The sequence below is a fragment of the Talaromyces proteolyticus genome, assembly GCF_021365285.1.
Source record: "Talaromyces proteolyticus strain PMI_201 chromosome Unknown BGW36scaffold_8, whole genome shotgun sequence".
In the NCBI taxonomy this organism is placed as follows: Eukaryota; Fungi; Ascomycota; class Eurotiomycetes; order Eurotiales; family Trichocomaceae; genus Talaromyces; species Talaromyces proteolyticus.
In genome coordinates this window covers 1,466,046-1,484,490 of record NW_025764284.1, presented here as the reverse complement: position 1 = coordinate 1,484,490, position 18,445 = coordinate 1,466,046, and the positions used below count along the sequence as shown (strand labels likewise).

The 18,445-nt window shown below is 47.8% G+C and overlaps 6 protein-coding genes across 6 annotated transcripts; 3 read left to right on the top strand and 3 right to left on the bottom strand.

Moving 5' to 3' along the window:
- Positions 1–308: 308 nt before the first annotated feature.
- BGW36DRAFT_299383 (uncharacterized protein) lies at positions 309–6,973 on the top strand (the record flags this gene model as incomplete). The annotated part of the gene is made up of 2 exons (XM_046211527.1): positions 309–415; positions 499–6,973. 2 exons carry the CDS (start codon positions 309–311, stop codon positions 6,971–6,973), a joined length of 6,582 nt encoding a protein of 2,193 aa, XP_046070546.1.
- Positions 6,974–7,380: 407 nt separating this feature from the next.
- Positions 7,381–9,084, top strand: BGW36DRAFT_382634 (TLC domain-containing protein). Its single transcript, XM_046216568.1, has 2 exons — positions 7,381–8,165; positions 8,232–9,084. Exons 1-2 carry the CDS (start codon positions 7,689–7,691, stop codon positions 8,895–8,897), a joined length of 1,143 nt encoding a protein of 380 aa, XP_046070545.1. The 5' UTR covers positions 7,381–7,688; the 3' UTR covers positions 8,898–9,084.
- Positions 9,085–9,310: 226 nt separating this feature from the next.
- On the bottom strand, positions 9,311–12,707 carry BGW36DRAFT_299839 (SWI-SNF complex subunit; the record flags this gene model as incomplete). Its single annotated transcript, XM_046211569.1, has 5 exons — positions 9,311–9,838; positions 9,894–10,831; positions 10,922–11,121; positions 11,401–12,391; positions 12,443–12,707. The coding sequence occupies 5 exons, from the start codon at positions 12,705–12,707 to the stop codon at positions 9,311–9,313; spliced, it is 2,922 nt and encodes a 973-aa protein (XP_046070544.1).
- A 143-nt stretch (positions 12,708–12,850) lies between these two features.
- Positions 12,851–14,531, top strand: BGW36DRAFT_201656 (putative small nucleolar ribonucleoprotein complex subunit). The gene is made up of 3 exons (XM_046209866.1): positions 12,851–13,012; positions 13,063–14,042; positions 14,118–14,531. The coding sequence occupies exons 1-3, from the start codon at positions 13,010–13,012 to the stop codon at positions 14,473–14,475; spliced, it is 1,341 nt and encodes a 446-aa protein (XP_046070543.1). The 5' UTR covers positions 12,851–13,009; the 3' UTR covers positions 14,476–14,531.
- Positions 14,532–14,586: 55 nt separating this feature from the next.
- Positions 14,587–15,806, bottom strand: BGW36DRAFT_299873 (putative short-chain dehydrogenase/reductase family protein; the record flags this gene model as incomplete). Its single annotated transcript, XM_046211572.1, has 2 exons — positions 14,587–15,237; positions 15,309–15,806. 2 exons carry the CDS (start codon positions 15,804–15,806, stop codon positions 14,587–14,589), a joined length of 1,149 nt encoding a protein of 382 aa, XP_046070542.1.
- An 803-nt stretch (positions 15,807–16,609) lies between these two features.
- On the bottom strand, positions 16,610–18,415 carry BGW36DRAFT_418148 (uncharacterized protein; the record flags this gene model as incomplete). Its single annotated transcript, XM_046219409.1, has 3 exons — positions 17,627–18,415; positions 16,895–17,605; positions 16,610–16,834 (listed from the first exon to the last, which is right to left on the bottom strand). Exons 1-3 carry the CDS (start codon positions 18,356–18,358, stop codon positions 16,610–16,612), a joined length of 1,668 nt encoding a protein of 555 aa, XP_046070541.1. The 5' UTR covers positions 18,359–18,415.
- Between the last annotated feature and the right edge of the window lie 30 nt (positions 18,416–18,445).

Below are 18,445 nucleotides of genomic sequence, written 5' to 3'. Positions count from 1 at the left end.
AGTTGGGCTCCATTGTTTTGGTCTGCCTGAGAGATAAACTGCCTTGCAGCTCCATATCTGTCGCAGCCGTTGGCAAGAGAGCCAATATTCTGTTCTGCCGCCTTTACGAAGCGTTTTAATCCGCTTCTTCTTCTGCTGCTGCTGAGCATAGCACAGCATTGTTGTTTTGTTGTTTACAAGTTTTTTTTTTGTGTGTTTCGTTATTCGACATTGTCATGCTTGTGTGTCTCCGATAGGAGCCTGCGCATTCCTCACTTTACCCACATTCCACGACTTGTGTACCGTTTATGTCTCACGAAATCATACTCATGCCGTCCAGCGACTCTGACGGCTCTCGTCAGAGTACGGACTCCTCTATTAAGGCCCAACATCACCATTCCGTCTCCGAGGCCGGACGGGCTCTGAGTATCCCGATGTATGTAACCTCTGACCCCCGGAATACAGCGTAGGTGCCACCAGTCAACATCCACTGACCTCAATGTCTTTCAATCCATATAGGTGGGACAGCTCAGATCCTGATCGGGCTCCTCCCCCACTGCCTCTGAATCCAGGCAGTCCAAAAACGAGAGCAAGTGCTTCTCCAGGCATCCAGGCGGCCACGGCGAGTCTTGCAGAAAAGATGCGCGAAAATGCCCCCAGCTCATACACAACAAATCCTATGCCCAACAGATCATTATCTCCCGACAAGTCTCTAGTAAAAGGCCATTACCATAGGAGGATGCAGTCCTTGCAGCCCACCAGTGATACGCGTTCGGAATTCCGCAATTACCTCGAGAACAAGTCGCCAGAGCGACGCATACAGCTGTCACAGCTCGAGTCTAGTGATAGGTCTATCGAGAAAAGCCCGACCAGGTCGGGTACAACATCCACGCAGGACTCTGGTCGCGACTCGCCATCATCTCTTTATGTCTCCAATCGCTACCTGATGAAACCTCTCCTAGGCGAAAGCACTCCACCTTCGGCGACAATGCTCGCATTACAAAATATGCAACTCCCAGGTGATGATCCGAAACCTCTACCAGAACCAAAATCTATCACTGCCGCACCAACTTTATCCGAACAAATCCAGAGTCTTACAAGTATCGCGACCAGCTTGCAGAAGGAGATGAGCCAATTGAGTCGCCGCAGTAAAGATAACGCAACCGACCTTCTTAGTCTGAAAGCTGCTACCAATTCTCGTGATGAAGACATCAGGAAGAGTATTAAAGACTTGGCCACCAACATTACCTCAAAATTCCTCGACTCCGACAGCGTCACCACAAGGTCAGCGACTTTAGCCTCCACTAAAAGTGGATATAGCATTGATAGCAAGCCTTACGACACTTCGCCTAGTTCTCGAAAGTCTTACATGCTTCCACGAATTCCTAGCCCAGGAAGTTTCACGGCCGCTTTTGAGAAGGATCGTTCTGGATCTCCTGCCCCAATCAGTGATGGGTCTGCAAGTATCGCCTTGCTCGAAAAAGTGTTGCGCGAGATGGCAACAAAAGAGGCACAGGAGAAGCTCTTGGAGCTTGTTGACGAGGTCAAAATGAGACCAGCCAAAGATGGAGCCAACAAAGATGCCGATGCAACGATCAGTAAAATGTTGGAAGAAATTCTGAACCATGTTAAAGAGAGTCCTACCAACCGAGCCCTGGTACGATCTCATCTGGGAAGTTCAGAGGAGACTTTTAGTCCCGAAAGTACAAGGGCGGGCCCGATAATTCTTGGCTACGACTCTTCTACAGATGTCAGTACTCCTGGCGAGAAAACCGTCATTAGTGAAGATGTCATCAACCTCCTTAGAAGAGTCAAGAATAGCGTGGCCGATAGTGGCGGGTTAACAAGCGAGGTGAAAGCTTTGGTTCGTGAACTACGCGGTGAAGTGCTCGGAATGGGCCGGGAAATTGGCAGGAAGCTCGATGATGCAGCAGCAGCTAAAGGTAATGAAAGATCTTCGCAAACCCTAGCAGCTGATGAAGTTGCGGAAATTGTACGTTCTGGTCTTGCCGAATTGAAGGAGCAGATGTACACTATGATCCAGGACCACCAGCAAACTGTCGCCATGTCTGTTCCGCGTGGTGTTCCTGAGCCTTCAGACTTGTACACTGTTGTTAAATCTGCTCTTGAAGAATTCCCTCAAACTCAACAATCCACTTCTGATTCCACTACCGATGGCATGAGAAAGGAGGATATTTTGGACGCAGTCAGGGAGGCATGGGAAACGTACAAGCCGGAGATTGAGTTACAAAACTTTGGACTTGAACGAGAGGAAATTCTTGATTGCTTGAGTGAAGGCCTCAAGGATTATCAACCTAAAAATGAGGAGGCTGTCACCTACGACCAAGTCCTTGCAGCGGTTCAGGCTGGAATGCAGAGCTTTGTTCCGCCTCCCGTCGAAGCTTCCCCTGGCATCACTCGCGATGAAATAATGACAGCGGTTAAAGAATGTCTCGAGTCCTTTGAGTTGACAATTCCGGAGCTAAATATAACACGAGAAGATGTATTTGCTGCCGTATCCGAAGCGATGGCAGGCCAGCAACCATTATTAGAACATGCGTCAGCGACTAAAATCACTCGTGAAGATGTGTTTGAGGCTGTTCTGGATGCAATGGCTCAACGAGAACCTTCAGATCAGGCAAGGTCTACAATGTCTCACGACGACATCTTTAGCGCCGTTGTTGAGGCCATGAGTGGCCAACGAGATTTGTATCAAGGGGAAACACCCTCTGGTATTACCCGCGAGGATGTTTTTGAAGCTGTCACAGAAGCAATTGGTCAACAATCTTTGTCGCATGAGGAAACAGGTACTTCAATTACTCGTGACGATATTTATAGTGCAGTCGTAGAAGCGATGGCTGGTCAGCGAGCACTACCGCAAGATGAGGCAAGTACTGCTCTCACCGCCGGAATGAATCGTGATGATATCTTCAATGCGGTTACCGAAGGCCTGGCAGCGCATCATGCTGCCACCAAAGAAATGGGCGAATCTCACGCAACTCGGGAGGATATAATTCACGTCGTTAACGAAGCATTCGCTACTCACCCCCACTCTGTCAACGGCCTAGAGCCAGGGCTTACACGGGATGACATCCTGAGTGCTATTGCAGAGGGCCTGACCAGTCAAACTTCCATCAGCCGAGAAATAGAACTAAACAAGGATGATCTTTTTGAAGCTGTCACATCCGGTCTTCAAGAAGCAGCAGCTTCCTCTCATCTCAATGTCGGCGAACAAGTTTCAAATCGCCTTCAAGAATTGGTTCAGGACATCAAAGACGAATTCAAACAATACTCCGCTGCCAACGGCAAAGACACCGAGCAGGTTCTCGATGCTCTGAATGATGGACTCCAGGTTCTACGAGGTGAGATTGAATCTTATGTTGACAAGGCCGCCGATGTTACCGGGAAGGAGGAAATAATTACAACAGTCAAGGAGGGCTTCAGGTTATTACAAGCAGATCTCGAACGAACAATCAACGAGGCTGCCGTCAGTTCTTCCTCTCGCGGTAATCCTGATACTCCAGAGCTTCTTGACGCTATGGAAAAGGAGTTTGAACATCTTCGATCAACGCTTGGCAGCCTTCTTATGCGCAGCGAGTCCACAAATGACAAAGACGATATTCTCGATGCTATTCATGAGATTTCCAGCGCTAGGAACAAGGAATCCGATCCATTCAATGTAGTTCAGGCTGTGAAAGACGAGTTTGAAAATATTCGCGAAACTATTGGAATGAGTGTCGTGAGGTCAGGTCCAACTGACAAGGATGAAATAATAGCTGCTTTGCGCGAAAGCTTCGACAACCTCCAGGCAGAGACTGGCCAGAAACGTGACGGGAATGAGAGTGTACTGTCTAACACTAGCGAGCTGCTGGAAGCGTTCAATGATGGCATCGATACGATTCGAGCGGATCTCGATAGGCTACTCAACAAATCGGAAGAGCAGAGTAGCACTCAAATTCTCGAAGCACTACAAGAAGGATTAACATCCATCAAAGGAGAAATGGAGGCTATGCGAGAGTCACAAAAAGAGTTTGAAGAGACATCCACTGTCCGAGGCCGCGAAGTTATGCTTGCCAATGAAAGTTCCATTGGCAGTGACATCGAAAGCTTGAAAGTCTTGATCACCCAGCTACAGATAAAGGTTGAAGCGATAGAGTCCAACCCTGCACCTGCTCCGCCTTCGGAAGATGCCTTGAAAAAAGAGCATCTTGACGAAGTTTTATCGGCTCTCCACGAAATCCACGGATCTGTTGCCGAAGTCAGTACTCGTGACATTCCGGTTGACCCTGAAACTGCCCGTAAGGTCGATACAGACGCTATCGAAGCCGTGGTTCGAGACACAGCTGCTAGAATCGAAACCATAGACCTTTCCTCGGCCCAGGGTCTCGCCAAGTCAGACCAAATGCTAGCATTAGAAGCCCTCGTGTCGGAATTGAAGGATGCTGTTGCCGAAGTTTTTACACGGTTAGAAACCGAGGGTCCTACAAAGTCTGAGATCGGCACACTAGAGACCCTCATGAAGGATTTGTGGGTCGCTGTCGATGAACTCAAGGAGCAAACAAAGACCTCTGATGAAGAACCAGAACGCCTTGCTAAGGGTGACCTGCAAACAGTGGAGGCTATGATATACGATGTCAAGAGTAGTATCGATGAACTAAAGCTTCCAGATGTGGAAACTATGCCAACAAAATCAGAAATCGAAGAACTTTCTAGTCTTGTCGCTTCTTTCAAGGAGAAAGTTGACGCAGAGGCAGAGCTTACTGCGCAAGCTTTCGAGGCACGCAAGGTTGAACACGGCGGTCTTGCTGAAAAGATCGAAGAAGCTAAGATCGTTGTTTCCGACCTGCGTGAGGAGTTAAAGGATAAACTGGAAGACAGCCACGAGAACCTCTCGGAACTGAAGACTCTTTTAGAAGGCTTGGCTGTCGCTTCTGACTCCTTCACAACGGTCGATAGCATTAAGGAGATCAATGACCTCATAACTAAAGAATTCGAGCGCGCACGTAATGATCAAGAATCCGCGAAGCTCGAAACAGAAGAACGAGACGCCACTGCTTTAATCAAGCAAGACGAAATCCGCGCAGCTGTTGTTGCAGATATCGGGACTAAAGTGGATGAGAAGACTGGCGAGATCCTTGCCAAGTACGACGAATTACAAACGGCACTTGATATGAAGTTCTCTGAGAGCGAATCGCGAGATTTGGCCAATGCTGAACATATGACGAATACCAAGAGCATAGCAGAGGACATCAAGCTGGTGATTGGTGCTATGGGAAATAGCGTTACTGAAGCCTGCGAACGAATGAGCGATGATGCAAAAACGTTCTTTACGAAAGTTCACGAGTCATGTTCTCAGTTGGAAGAAATGCACAACCATATCAAAGAACAAGGTGAATCATCCAGGGCTGAGTTAGAGAAAACTTCTGCAGCGACAGACCGTATTGAGACCCAGATCCTTGAATATCATCCTCAAATTCTATCCTCCATCAAGGATATTTTGGAAATTGTCAGCGAGCATTACAATCACTCTCAGAAGACGAGTGAAGAACTCAAGACAAATCTCTCTGCAATCCCGTCTGCAATCCCAACACTCCTACCTGCTTTACCTGCTCCGGAACCTCGAGAAGTCATCGTACCAGAAAAGTATGATGACAAAGAACTACATAGCAAGCTTGACTTGATTATGGGTCACACGGAGAGCGCAAGTAAGACAATGGCAGGCATTGACAAACTCGATGAGATTCATGAAAAGGTCATGGGTACATCGCGAGAGATCACCGAGATGGTCACCACCCAGTCACGACTAGTGATTGAAGATTATGAGCGGAAGAAAAGGGAGGCTGAAGAGGCAGCTTATGCTCTGGAGAAGAGACTTGCCCAGAAAGAAAAGGTCGAGACTGAGATTATGACGTTGACTGACGAGAAGGATTCTCTTCTGAACATGATTCAAGCGCTGAAACATGAAAAGGAGGAATTAGCTCAGCAGAACCTGAAAATGAGCAATGAGTTGTCGGGTCTGACAACGGCGCTTGAAATACGCCAGCATGAGATGGAAGTGTTTGAAGAACGCGCCCAGGGCCTCGAGAAACGAATCCTGGCAGGTGTCTTCGATCATGCTCGTACCATGATCTTAAAAGAAACCGGTCGTAACAAGAACAGCATGAGCCTTAAGAGGGTCTCTAGCTACGGCAGCACGGCTACAAAGATGAGTCGGAACAGCACCGCCAGTACTGCCAGGGACTCCCGAGTCTTGATTAGCAGTGGTGTGGAAATGGCATTAAAACGACGAACTCTCGCCAAATCCCCAAGCCAAAATGGATCTGTCGTCTCATCTAACTCCGGCAAGGAACGCAGGATACTCAGTCTCAGTCATGTTACTGGGAACAGAGGCTCGGTTGATCGTCAAATCACAGCGCAATCTGCTACTGGAGGGCTGAGCAACCTCAAACGAAGCCATTCAGTCCGTTCTAATATGCCCTCGCGCAAGACCTCCTGGGCCGCGAGAGATTTAAGCTCTAACAAAGAGAACGAGAACTTGGCTGAGGAAGAGGAAAGAGATAGTGGTGCCGAAAGCGACACTGGTACTGAACGCAGGACAAGCTACACTGGAACGTACACGGACAGCATGTCTTACGGAACAGGGAGTACGGTATCAGCAAACCGCCAGCCTAGCTTTGCTAGCTCAATCAACGGACTGGTTGCTGAGCACGCCGGGTCAATTCTTGAGGACGATGACGAGTACGAAGAAAACGATAGGTCCATATCGGATCATTCCGAAAGTGGCTCTGAGAACTCAACGCGCGACGAAAACCAGCATGACGCCGACGACAACGAAGATTACCAAACCACAATTGATGAGCAAGAGCACCTCGATGTCAAGGATCTAAGTGGTGATGAATTGTCCGAGCTTGAGCCGCCTCCTGGGTTCAAACATCCTGGCCAGACCGACAGTGGAATAGGGAGCGACATACATAACCCGCTCAGCGTTGCTTAAAATCCTATGAGACGGAGCTACATGGGGTGTCGTGTACATTCAGCTCTGATGACTGCTCCTGTGTACCCATCCCATCCCCATTTTTATATTTTAGCGGTTACCTTTTTTCTACGTCTTTTCTTGTGTCTACTTATTTTGTATTTCCCTTAGTCGTTCGGCTGTTTAATGAATGATAACGAACCCACATGATTTTTATTATCATCGCCATTCCCCTCTCTCTACCACAGTACACCACTAGATACAGCATTAGATTGTAGAAAAGAAGTCACTCGGACAAACCAGCGGACCAACTGACCGGCGAAACTGCTCGGTACAAAGTTGGCAGGTGGTCACATGCCCGCCGCGCTTGGCAGTCCCAACAGATTTATATAGACAAGCGGCAACGTCACCTGCTTCAGCGTCCTCCATGACCCTGTCACCAAGTCCAAAGCCAAACAGAGCGCCGGACATGATATTTGCAGCTCTTGGTGCCTCTTAATTACTGTCGCTCCCCCACGCTTATCCCTGCTCTTACCTCTCCTAATCTTGTTATCTATCTTTATCACCACCGTGCGGCACCAATCGACATCCTGGCCATGTCTTCGGCTTGCTTTTAGTATATTTCTTCTTCCAGCATAGTGGCATCCGTCTACGAATAGTACAGTACTCGGCAGGGTATTATCCTTGCAGGCACTTTCAAACTCCAGCTCCAACGCCAGGGCTTTGAGCGGGCAAAATGCTGGACCCATTTCCTCCGCCGCGCTGGCTCCAGGACTTGACAACACCGTGGGCAGCTTCTCTCCATTTATATTCGCTCCCGTATCATATCCACGAGGTTATTCTTGCCTTCGCTTTCTACCAACTTATTCATTCATACCTCTCGCCACGACTCTCCCGCGCTTTCTTTCCTCGGCTCTACTCCGAATTGCCACCGCGTACGCAGCTGAATTGGGATATCCATGTCGTTTCGTTGGTACAAAGTGTTTTGGTCAATGCAGTTGCACTATGGGTTACGTTCGCAGACACCGAGAGGAAAGAAATGACCGTTTATGAGCGGATTCATGGTTATACAGGCGCCCTCGGCTTGGTGCAGGCTTTGGCTGCGGGCTATTTTCTGTACGACATCATCGTCAGCATCGTGCATATCAAGTTGTTCGGGCTGGGAATGGTATTCCATGGACTCAGCGCTTTTTGCGTCTATATCCTCGGGTTTGTTAGTATCCACCTTTGTTTAACTGAGTCACCTGGCTGGGATATCTTGGGCTAATTTCTAGAATAGAGGCCGTTTGTCAATTTCTATGCGCCGACATTCATTCTTTACGAGCTCTCAAGCCCATTTCTCAATATCCACTGGTTCTTGGACAAACTCAAAATGACTGGCAGTAAATTGCAATGGTACAACGGGATGACCCTACTCGTGGTTTTCTTTTCCTGTCGTTTGGTCTGGGGCACTTGGCAGTCCTTCGTTGTCTACGCAGATATGTGGCACGCTCTGAAGCATTACCGCTCATCGTCAACCTCGCCATTCTTGAAGGGAGTAGAAACCAACGCTCCCATTTTCGAAGTCAGGGACGGAGCACTGTGCACAAACGAAAGCTGTCTGCAAGCAAATGCCGAGATCGCCCGGTTTGCCAACTATTACATTGAGGAAGGGCTCCCGCAATGGCTTCCCATGGTATATGTTGCAGCAAACTTGGTCCTTAATTTCTTGAACTATTACTGGTTTTCTCAAATGATAGACGCTGTGATGAAACGTTTCCGGGAACCAGCAGCAAAGGAAGATAAGATTAAGCCTCCACAAGGATCCGACCTGGTTCTGGACGCTGCAGAGAAATTGAGACAGGAGGAGGGCTATTGTGAAACCGGTGACGGGGCTGAGCAGGCGCTCTTATCAACAGGTGTGCAAGCTGCCGAAGGGGATGCTCTGAACAAACGGAGGTCATGAAAGGGAAAAGCGGCGTATCAATTAAGTACATTGCAACGGCTTGAACTGCTGGGATATACTGGCCCCCGCTAAATATGAAAGAAAGGCTGCATGGTGGCTGGCTTTACCATTTATTACATAGATCAGAATCCGTGGCCCTTTACTTGTTGCTGGACTGGAATCAACGCCTCTAAACATGAATTGACGAAATTTTTTAAGATTTGGATGTAATCTGTATCTTATTGATCTACACATACAAGTAGCTGAAAACTGAAATTAAAGCATTCAAACTCAAAAATACATAGAGAGCACCTAGCATCTTCGAACACGCCAAAACTGCCCCAGCCGTACAAAAATAGAAGGGAAAAAAAAAATGCAATACGGGAATATATTACCAACTAGGACCCGTAAGAGCCTGACACAATTACGCGCGCTCATCGATAAGCACTAGAACGATCCGGTCTTGCAAGCATGTACCGGACCGCTTCTCTCGCAACAGGAGCATTCCAAGCACTATTATCACCGCCGCGTCTGAACTCAGGTCCACTGCCATCCTCCCCGCCGCCGCGAGTAGCCTCTCCGAGAATAGTCTCAAGATCTCGGCGCTGGGAGGTGTGCCAGCGACGGATGAACCTGGCTGGATCCTTGCTAAACTGAGTGTAAAAGTCTTGACGGGCATAAGAGTGCATGGCAGCCTGAATTATGAGAGCCAGCTGGTCATCGAGCAGGCTGATTTGGCGGAGGGACGCTCCGTATTGTTGGTTAGAAGTAAAAGCAAGCATTTTCTGACGCAGTGGATCCTCAACCGCTACACGAATATCGTAAATAGTTGGCGTCGGGTCATTATGAAATTCTTGGTCCAGTCGAATTGTGTAAGGCAGCTTAATTGGGTCAAGAGGTGTGGTGTGGGTGTTGGTGATATCTGGTATTTGAGGAAAGAATACAGCTTCGCGGCCAAAAAGCTATAACACATTAGAAATGAGAGAGTTTACAACGTAGACAGAATTCAAAAAATACCTTTCTCAAACGATGATCACAACGTACTTGACGTTTTTCGTGGTCCTCTTGGAGGCCCATGGATCGAATATAATCCCAGATCCCTAGAATGACGCCGCTCCTTGATTCTTCGTCCACATCAAGAACTTCAGCGAGATCTTTGTTGAGTTTAAATCTTTCGGGTGACTCATCTCTGATCAAGGTCACAGTGATATTGAGATTCGACTGCGCTCCCCGTGAGAATGTGACAGAATCAAAGTCTGCATTAGCAGGTGGAGATCCAGCATTAGGTGGGAGCTGAGGCTTTTCCCAGGTAATAGAGGTAAGATTCTCCTCTTTTTTCAAGTTTGGTGTCTTTTCGAAATCAATGGTCATGGATTTGAAGAAATGCGACAGTTTCTGGCGCGGACGCTGATGTTTTGATTTCTTCGACTTCTTTCCGTCTTGACCGTCATCTTGCATAGCTTCTGTATCCTCGTCATCCTCTTCATCGTCAGTGTCATCTGCTGGAATAGTTGGGTCGCTATTATCATCGATCAGTCTGCCTTCAATCCGAACTTTGTACTGTCCATATCCCGGGCCGTTAGGATCATTCGGGTCAGTCGGCTGCTCAACGATGCCCTCATCTTTCTGCCACGGTTGGCCTTCGACAGTATTCGAGATCCAAATACGAAGAGTTCGGTATCTCTTCACTGACCGACTCAAAGAATCCTGTATCTCCATTCTCTTTCTGACCATCGACGCATCCAGCTGGCTCTCATATTCCCGCAATCGTTTATATTCCTGCACCCCATCTCCTATAACGATGTCTTCAAAGCTCTCTGGAAGGAATTTGTCTGTTGGCTTTCGGCTGCGCCTAATGGCGGCCTCGTTGACCTGAGGCATGTTGCGCTGATGGGCAGCAGCCAAGTATTGAGGATGGGGAACTTGTTGGGGATGAGGCATGGGCATGCCGGGTCCTGTCAGAGCCGGTTAAAACCCGGAAAGTTAGCAATTGTATCGAAATGTATTTTTGAGAGCCACAACAGAGGTAGGGATCTTAGCTGTACCGGGAGGACCGCGACGAGGTGTGGCGGGTGAGCGCTGTGCAGGTTGGGGGTAGCCGCGAGGAAAATTTGGTTGCATCGGAGCGTTCATAGCCATGGCTGCGATGGCTTCTATAAGTGCTGGAATAAGTCGCCCCGTCTGTCGGCAGATAGTGCACTTTTCACTAGCACTATTGATGGTACGTTGGTTGGTGGAGCGATTGCTTGAACTGTTGGTTTTAACGGACAATGTTCGTCGAAGTCGCGATGGGTTGCTCCTCCGCGACAGCGCTAGCCCGATTTGGCCACCAGCCAAAAGCAGTCATTAAGAAGACAATTAATGCAAGCATCCTTTACATTATTGAAATTTTCTCCTAAATTCATGTAGAGTAATTAAAGTAACCCGTAGTATTTGGAAATGGCTACATTACATATCCCAAGACTGCATCCACACGTATGGATTGTATGGAACAACCTAATGTGCGATCTATTCCAATAGCGACGCCTGATTAGAGTACAAAACCTCCACCACATTGTTGAGCTTTTCGATAGTTTGTAGCGCCGCATCATAGCCTTTGTCTCTCTCTGTCTCATCAAAAATGATCAGACAGCCTGCCCCCTGATCCAGCACACCAATTATGACCTTGTCTAGAATCATCTGCGACAGTTTTCTCTCGACCTGCTGAGTGTCCAAGCCAACCATCTTGGCAATATGATCAATCTCTACCCGGCTGAATGGTTCGATCACTTTGATCAGATTCTGCTCCAACATTGCGTCATAAAGTCTGCGAAGATGATTACGAATGAAGACGTCGCCTCCTAGCTCGTATCGGTAATCTGAAAGAGCTTTCTCATATTCCTCCAGCGACCTGTTCGCATGGGCACGGGCAACAGCCTTCATAGCTTCGAGACGTGTGCTAGCGTACTTCAATGCCTGTTTCGAGCTGAGCAGGTTTGTCACATCATCAACAAGGTTGAGCATGATTTTGCAAAGCAACATATACTGCAGTGCTGCTGTCGCTTTCTCGGAATCATCAAGAGAGCTATAACCTTCCAGAGCCTCAATGAAGTATGAGAACGCTGTGTTGAAATCCTTATCTTCGGCATGCAGCATTCCACTTTGCATGTCGAGGCCAGCTTGCAATATCGGTGGTGTGTAGACAGCAGAAGCGGATGTCCGAGCAGATGTAAGAGCGGCGCGAGCCTTGGGCTGGTTACCGAGAGCATGGTAGACCCGGGATTCGAGGAGCTGAATTTCCACCAGAACGACCTTGTCATCCAACCGCTTGAGTTCCCGAAGCAAGGAATTGATCAAAGTCAAGGCATCGTAATAGGATTGTTTTTGCATGTAGATCATCACTAAGCGGGTCTCGAGACTCTGTCGGAGGAAAGAGCGTCGTTCTGATACGGCCCACTCTATGGAGGACTTGATCACGGCAATCTGAATCTCAGTTGTGTTCGGTATCTCGCCGAGCAGGTCCAACAATTGCCGAACTATACACATTTAGTTAGATGGATATATAACCTGTGGCGAGATTCCCTTACCCAGCTTGGCTGTCTTCGCTTTGGCGTATGAAGAGAAGGCATCACGACTTGTTTTTATCAGCTCAGCTAGCTCATTAGCCTTCTTGTTATCCCGGTAGAGCTCTCCTAGCCCAACTAAAGCTGTCTCATAGTCCCTTGAGGCAGACTCTGTTTTTCCAGTGCCTTGAGAGAGAACCTCTTTGTATATCTGCTCTGCTTTGGGAGGATCCTTTGGTGCGACGGACTTCGCCTCCTCAATCCGCTGCGCAGCGGGCGTCTGGGCCATGGTGGACGGCGTGTTACGTGGGACCGCAGTCAGGCGGGAAAGATAAACGTATAAGAAAGCAGATGAGTCTGGTTTTGATGGGAAAGGAAGCTGTGTTCGTTGGCAGTCTGGAAGCTTGAAGGTGGACGACGGCTAGGCAGAGTGGCCGGGCGTCACTGTGCTAGCTCCTGTTGTCCGGCGAGCGAGCCAATTACGCCGAATCTTTTAGTCTCCACTCAGTCTTAAAAAAAGTTCCCCAAAAAAATACATGTTATGATATTTATGATATTGCACGAAAAAATAAATATCCCTGGACAAACAGGATGGTAAGCATAAATATTTACCGATCCCTTGATTATATGCTTATAGCAAATAGAAAATAAAAGCACTATCGCGCTCGGCTGCCTCGCAGCAAGCGCCAGGTTCAAGCGTTGCGAGAATGCAACGAAATCTCGACCCATCGCAACATCCATTCGAACGAGCACGAGAATACACACGAGCGCTGAATGCTGTCAAGATGGAACGCATGTTTGCCGCGCCATTTATTGGTCAGCTTGGAAACGGGCACATCGATGGCGTGTATACGATGGCCAAAGACCCTGGGTCTCTTGAACGCTTTGCAAGTGGTTCAGGCGATGGGATTGTGAAGGTTTGGGACATGCAGACCCGAGAGGAAGTGTGGCAAACTCAGGCCCATGAAAACGTTGTCAAAGGTATCTGCTGGACACCAGACCGTAAAATACTGTCCTGTGCTAGCGATAAAACCGTCAAGCTCTTCGATCCTTATAACTCGACGTCAGAAGCTCCACCACTTGCAACTTTCCTTGGGCAGACACCGTTCACCGGGGTTTCGCATCACCGTGATCAGCCTGCATTTGCTGCCTCATCCTCTGTCATCTCCATCTACGATCTCTCTCGCCCTTCTTCGACTGCTTCGCAAACCCTTCACTGGCCAACCAATACAGACACTATCACCTCGGTTGCCTTCAACCAAACAGAGACTTCTATCCTCGGCTCTACTGCATCCGATCGGTCGATTATCATGTACGATCTTCGAACATCGTCACCCGTATCCAAGACTATTCTGACTCTGGCTTCAAACTCCATCGCCTGGAACCCCATGGAAGCATTTAATTTCGCTGTCGCTAATGAGGACCACAATGCATACATGTTTGACATGAGGAAAATGGACAGAGCTTTGAATATCTACAAAGATCATGTTGCTGCCGTGATGGATGTCGAATTCAGTCCAACCGGTGAGGAATTGGTTACAGCGTCATACGATCGCACAATACGCTTGTTCAATAGAAGCCATGGACGCTCGAGAGATGTCTACCACACTCAAAGAATGCAGAGGTATGTGCAATTTACCCGTCATATTTGTATCACATTATATTATCTCTCAGGCAGCTTATTAACGTTCTCGTATAGGGTTTTTTCGGCGATGTTCACTCCAGATAACAACTATGTTCTTTCTGGATCTGACGACGGAAATATTCGGATATGGCGCACCAATGCCTCATCACGGGCTGGCATAAAGAGTACTAAGCAGCGCCACAAACTTGAATATGACCAAGCGCTTGTCCGCAGATACGCTCATATGCCCGAAATCCGGAGGATCAAGAATCACCGCCACGTGCCGAAGGCTATCAAGAAGGCCGGTGAAATCAAGAAAGAGGAGCTTGCAGCAATTAAGCGCAGGGTGGATAATGTCCGAAAACACAGCAAGAAGGGCAGCATGCCTCATCGTGCCGAACGTGATAAGGTCGTTCTAGCAACCGAAAAGTAATGCGTCGACTTGAAACAGATTTTTTTCACACCTATACGCCCAATTTCACAATTTCCGTCATAATATATGTTGTGGCATCGGTCGCACCAATAGCGATTGAAATCTAAATACTTATTGCACCTGCTCTATTTCGACTTCGCTCTCTGATCCGCTCGAAGTTGAAGACTCCGGAACACGGGTCTGCCCGTTGTACGCCTTTGCAACGGCTGTGTCTATTCTGCTCAAATAACGTGCCAGTCTCTGAATTGAAGCAGGTAATACGGCATACCAATTCACCAATTTAGCAAAAGCAGGGAGCCTGATGATACCGGTATCACCATTGTCAATAGCAGAAACAATGTCATACGCGACTTGCATGGGCTCGAGTACAGGCGCGAAAAATTGACTTGGGGTCTGAATTTCGTCGAACAATGGGGTAAACAACTGTCCCGTTTCGACTAGTATTGTTTTGATTTTCTCGTCATGTCCCGATGCTCTGAGCTCAGCCTCTAGGGATCTATGCATGGCACTCAGGCCGGCCTTACTTGTAGAATAGTCCGACAAACCAGCAGCTGTAAGCTGTCCAAGGACGGAGCTGACGTTGACAATGACGCCGCCGTTTTCTGTTTCCATCATGCCGGGAAGAAACACCTGCAATGCATGGAAGGGGGCGAGTAAATTGGTTTGTATAGTTTTCTTCATGGCTTCTGGAGATAAGGACAACAACGGCAACCCATGTATTCCGGCAGCTGCGCAGTTTATGAGCACAGTTGGTTTGCCCAGCTATATTTAGGAAATAATTAACATGAATGCCAAAACACTTAACCCTTTTCGAGCTATCTGAAATCACTTACATCATTTTCAATCCTCTTTGCCGTCAACTCTAAGGCCTTGCGATCACCCACATCACACTGATAATACTCGACACCAGAAAGTTCATCCCAGCCATTCACCTCACTTACTTCTTTGATGTCTAAAACAGCAACACCGGCACCCCTCATACCATAGATTTGGGCAATAAGTTGACCAAGTCCACTTCCCCCACCGGTAATCACAATTATCTCATGGCTTGGCTCAGCCTCTCGAGGCATGCCATATGCAATGCGACGGTTCAACATAGCAGCTGCTGTCCATAGTGAAAGAAAGATTGCATATCCAAGCGCGCCTATCCATACTGGATGATCGGGAGGTGTGACTTGGGCGCGTAGACAGAGAACAAGAATCCATGCAATGAATGGGTGTAAGAAGGTTTGGTTGAGCACTTTGATGATCAGATCGAGCGTTACATAGTGATACCACTTTTTCGCCGGCTGGCTTCTCAGGATACGGGATGTTGTTGTGATTTTCTGCATTGTTAAGTAGAGTGGTCAGTCGCCGATGTGGCTGGCTTTTATTATTTTGAATAATGATATCTCCAGCTAATATTTTCTGGATCGAAATGCGAAGACCGGCGATGTGTATTCTTGATTCGTCGACAAGATGAGAAGGCTGAATATCGCAAGTCTCGCAAGTCCTACATGGTAATTTTGCGTGAAGTGGTCAAAGGCGAAACTAGAAGCATCCCGTTTCATGACAGTCAGTCGGGCGTTGTGATCAATGCTTCTGGCCAATCATGACGCATGTTTGAGGTGGGTCCCGTGTGCCACCAGAACTTCCATTCTCTTCACACCTTCTATTGTGAATAGAATGGCAAATAACCGGTGGCCTTTGGAAGATTTGGCTATGTTTGCTTCAATGAGAGTGAAGTTAGTGATAATTCCAGTCAAATACGTGTGGAATATACGCTCTGCGATTGGCTAGTCTTGTTGGTGGATAGAGATTAGGCTGGTGGTAGAAACCAATTTTCCTACTTTCAACTTGTATCGAAGCGAGAATTCTAGTCTATATAATGAAATGTGTGACATGAATATTCTTCAATATCCCTGGTCTGTAGAAGTGTCGGCATATACCGTGGAGGAAAATATCAGGTGCAGAGATGATCTGTGAATATATATTCATCCGTGGAGATGTTGACAGATATTCGCACGTCGATAGAACAAGTTTCGGGCATACGTAACCAAGTATACCCGTAGGAAACGTGGTGGGATGATTCGGCCTGCAAGAGCTCCACGAGTCTCAGAAACTGGATAATTTAATAGCAATGAATTTAAGCTGTTCAAACTGCTACTGTAACATCGAGAGGCCCCTTAGAAATAGTATTTGCTTTTGCATAACCGTGAAATGTATAGCTGAATGTCGGGCAGGCAGGATCTTCCAATAATATGTCAACGTCATCTTCTTCTAAGGGCAAGAAGAATCCATATCCAGGTTGCGGATATAGGCGATGCTCTTCGACTTCATATTCAGAACTTGATTCGTCAGAGTCCTCACCGCGGCCTCGCTTTCGGTGATGTTTTCTTTGCTTATCTGGCTCAGGCGTTTCTGGTTTGGAATCTTGGACCTTGGTAACTGTAGGTGCATCGACTGGTGATGCTTGTTGATGCTCATTCTGTGGTATTGTTGTATTCAATGGTTTCATCGCGAATTTTGATTTCTCCAAGTCAATGAGGTTTTCTGGGAACATTGGTAAAGTTGGGTTCGTTTCCGAAAGCTTGAATAGCATGTCGACAAGAGTTGTATGTGATAGACTGGACAAATATCCGCGTTGCTGCTCTGCTGTGAACTTCTCGCCTGCAACAAGGGGTTTCGGCAAGGATTCCACCGAACTTTTCTTTCGTGGTAGCTTGAGTTTTACCAAAGCAACTCTTTGTTTTTCTGGAAAAGGCCGGCATTCCCTACAAACCCATTCAGCTTCTTTAACATCAATGAGCTCTTTGGCTATAGGGGGCTCATGACAGAATTGGTGCCACGCAACATTGCATTCGTCACAAAACACAATCAAATTGGTAGAAGAACTGTGACTTCTTTGGCAATGTTTGCAAGTGATGTTGAGGTCTTTCCCATTCTTGCGGTATACCTTTTTCCGTCGTTTTACGACACCGGCAGGTGAAGTTTCCGATGATGACATTCTCGGTGTTGCGCTTTGTTTGGTTTCAGGCATAGGTCCAAAGTAGGTTGGACGATTCACTTGCCGCCCTGATTTAGTCTGTCTCGCCATTGGTACCATATCCTCCGAAGATTCATCGGAACTCGAGGAGTCGCCGGCTTTGATCTCATCATCGCTAGCACGGACACGTTTGCGCCGTTTTGCACGTTTACTGGAATTGACAGTATTCTTGCGTACAGCCGGCTTCACTGGAGTTAGTTGCCCTGCTGATGGAGTCAACAGTAGCGGAGGCGCCGGAGGAATGACAGAAGACGGCAATGCCGGCTCATTTGTGACATGTTGCTGTTCAGTCTTCGGCTTTTCGGGCTTGGGAACAATCGAGATGACAGTTTGAGCAACCGGTTTTGGCTGTGATGATAATGTAGACGGCGGGAGCGCTCGTTGGATTGCGATCGGTGTGCTGACCACAGGAGCAGTATCGGTTTTGCTAGAAGGAGCCGGTGCCAAAGGGCGGGGCGCAATGGTTCTGTTGCGTAGAACCGTCATTGAGGCATTTGTTGATGCTGAATTGGGATTAAAGTTCCAAACAGAACTTCCATTTACAAAAGTGGGTGGTGGATCAATCCATGCTTTTCCAGCATCTGCCTTGGCCCGTGACTCTTGCGGGGAATTTCTGATGGAGGCGAGCAAGTTGAGGGTGGACTTGGAAAGCTTTGGGATGATAGAGGCTTGAGAGCGAGATCTTGTGCTGGAGTCGCCGGTGAGAATATTGGGGTTATTAGATTGATCCGGCGAAGGGGCATGGAGTCCCAGCAAATGCCGACTTGATGTATCAACCGAAGTCACTGACGTGGAGGGCTCCGCCACTTGTCCTGGCGACGTAGGGCCCAGTACCTTATTATGCTGCGAAACCATCATTCAAGCTGTATGGCTCTTTAGGCCGGATTGACCATGAGCTGCATTGAGGTGTTGCCCCTTACCAACGAAAAGGAAATTATCTAAGTA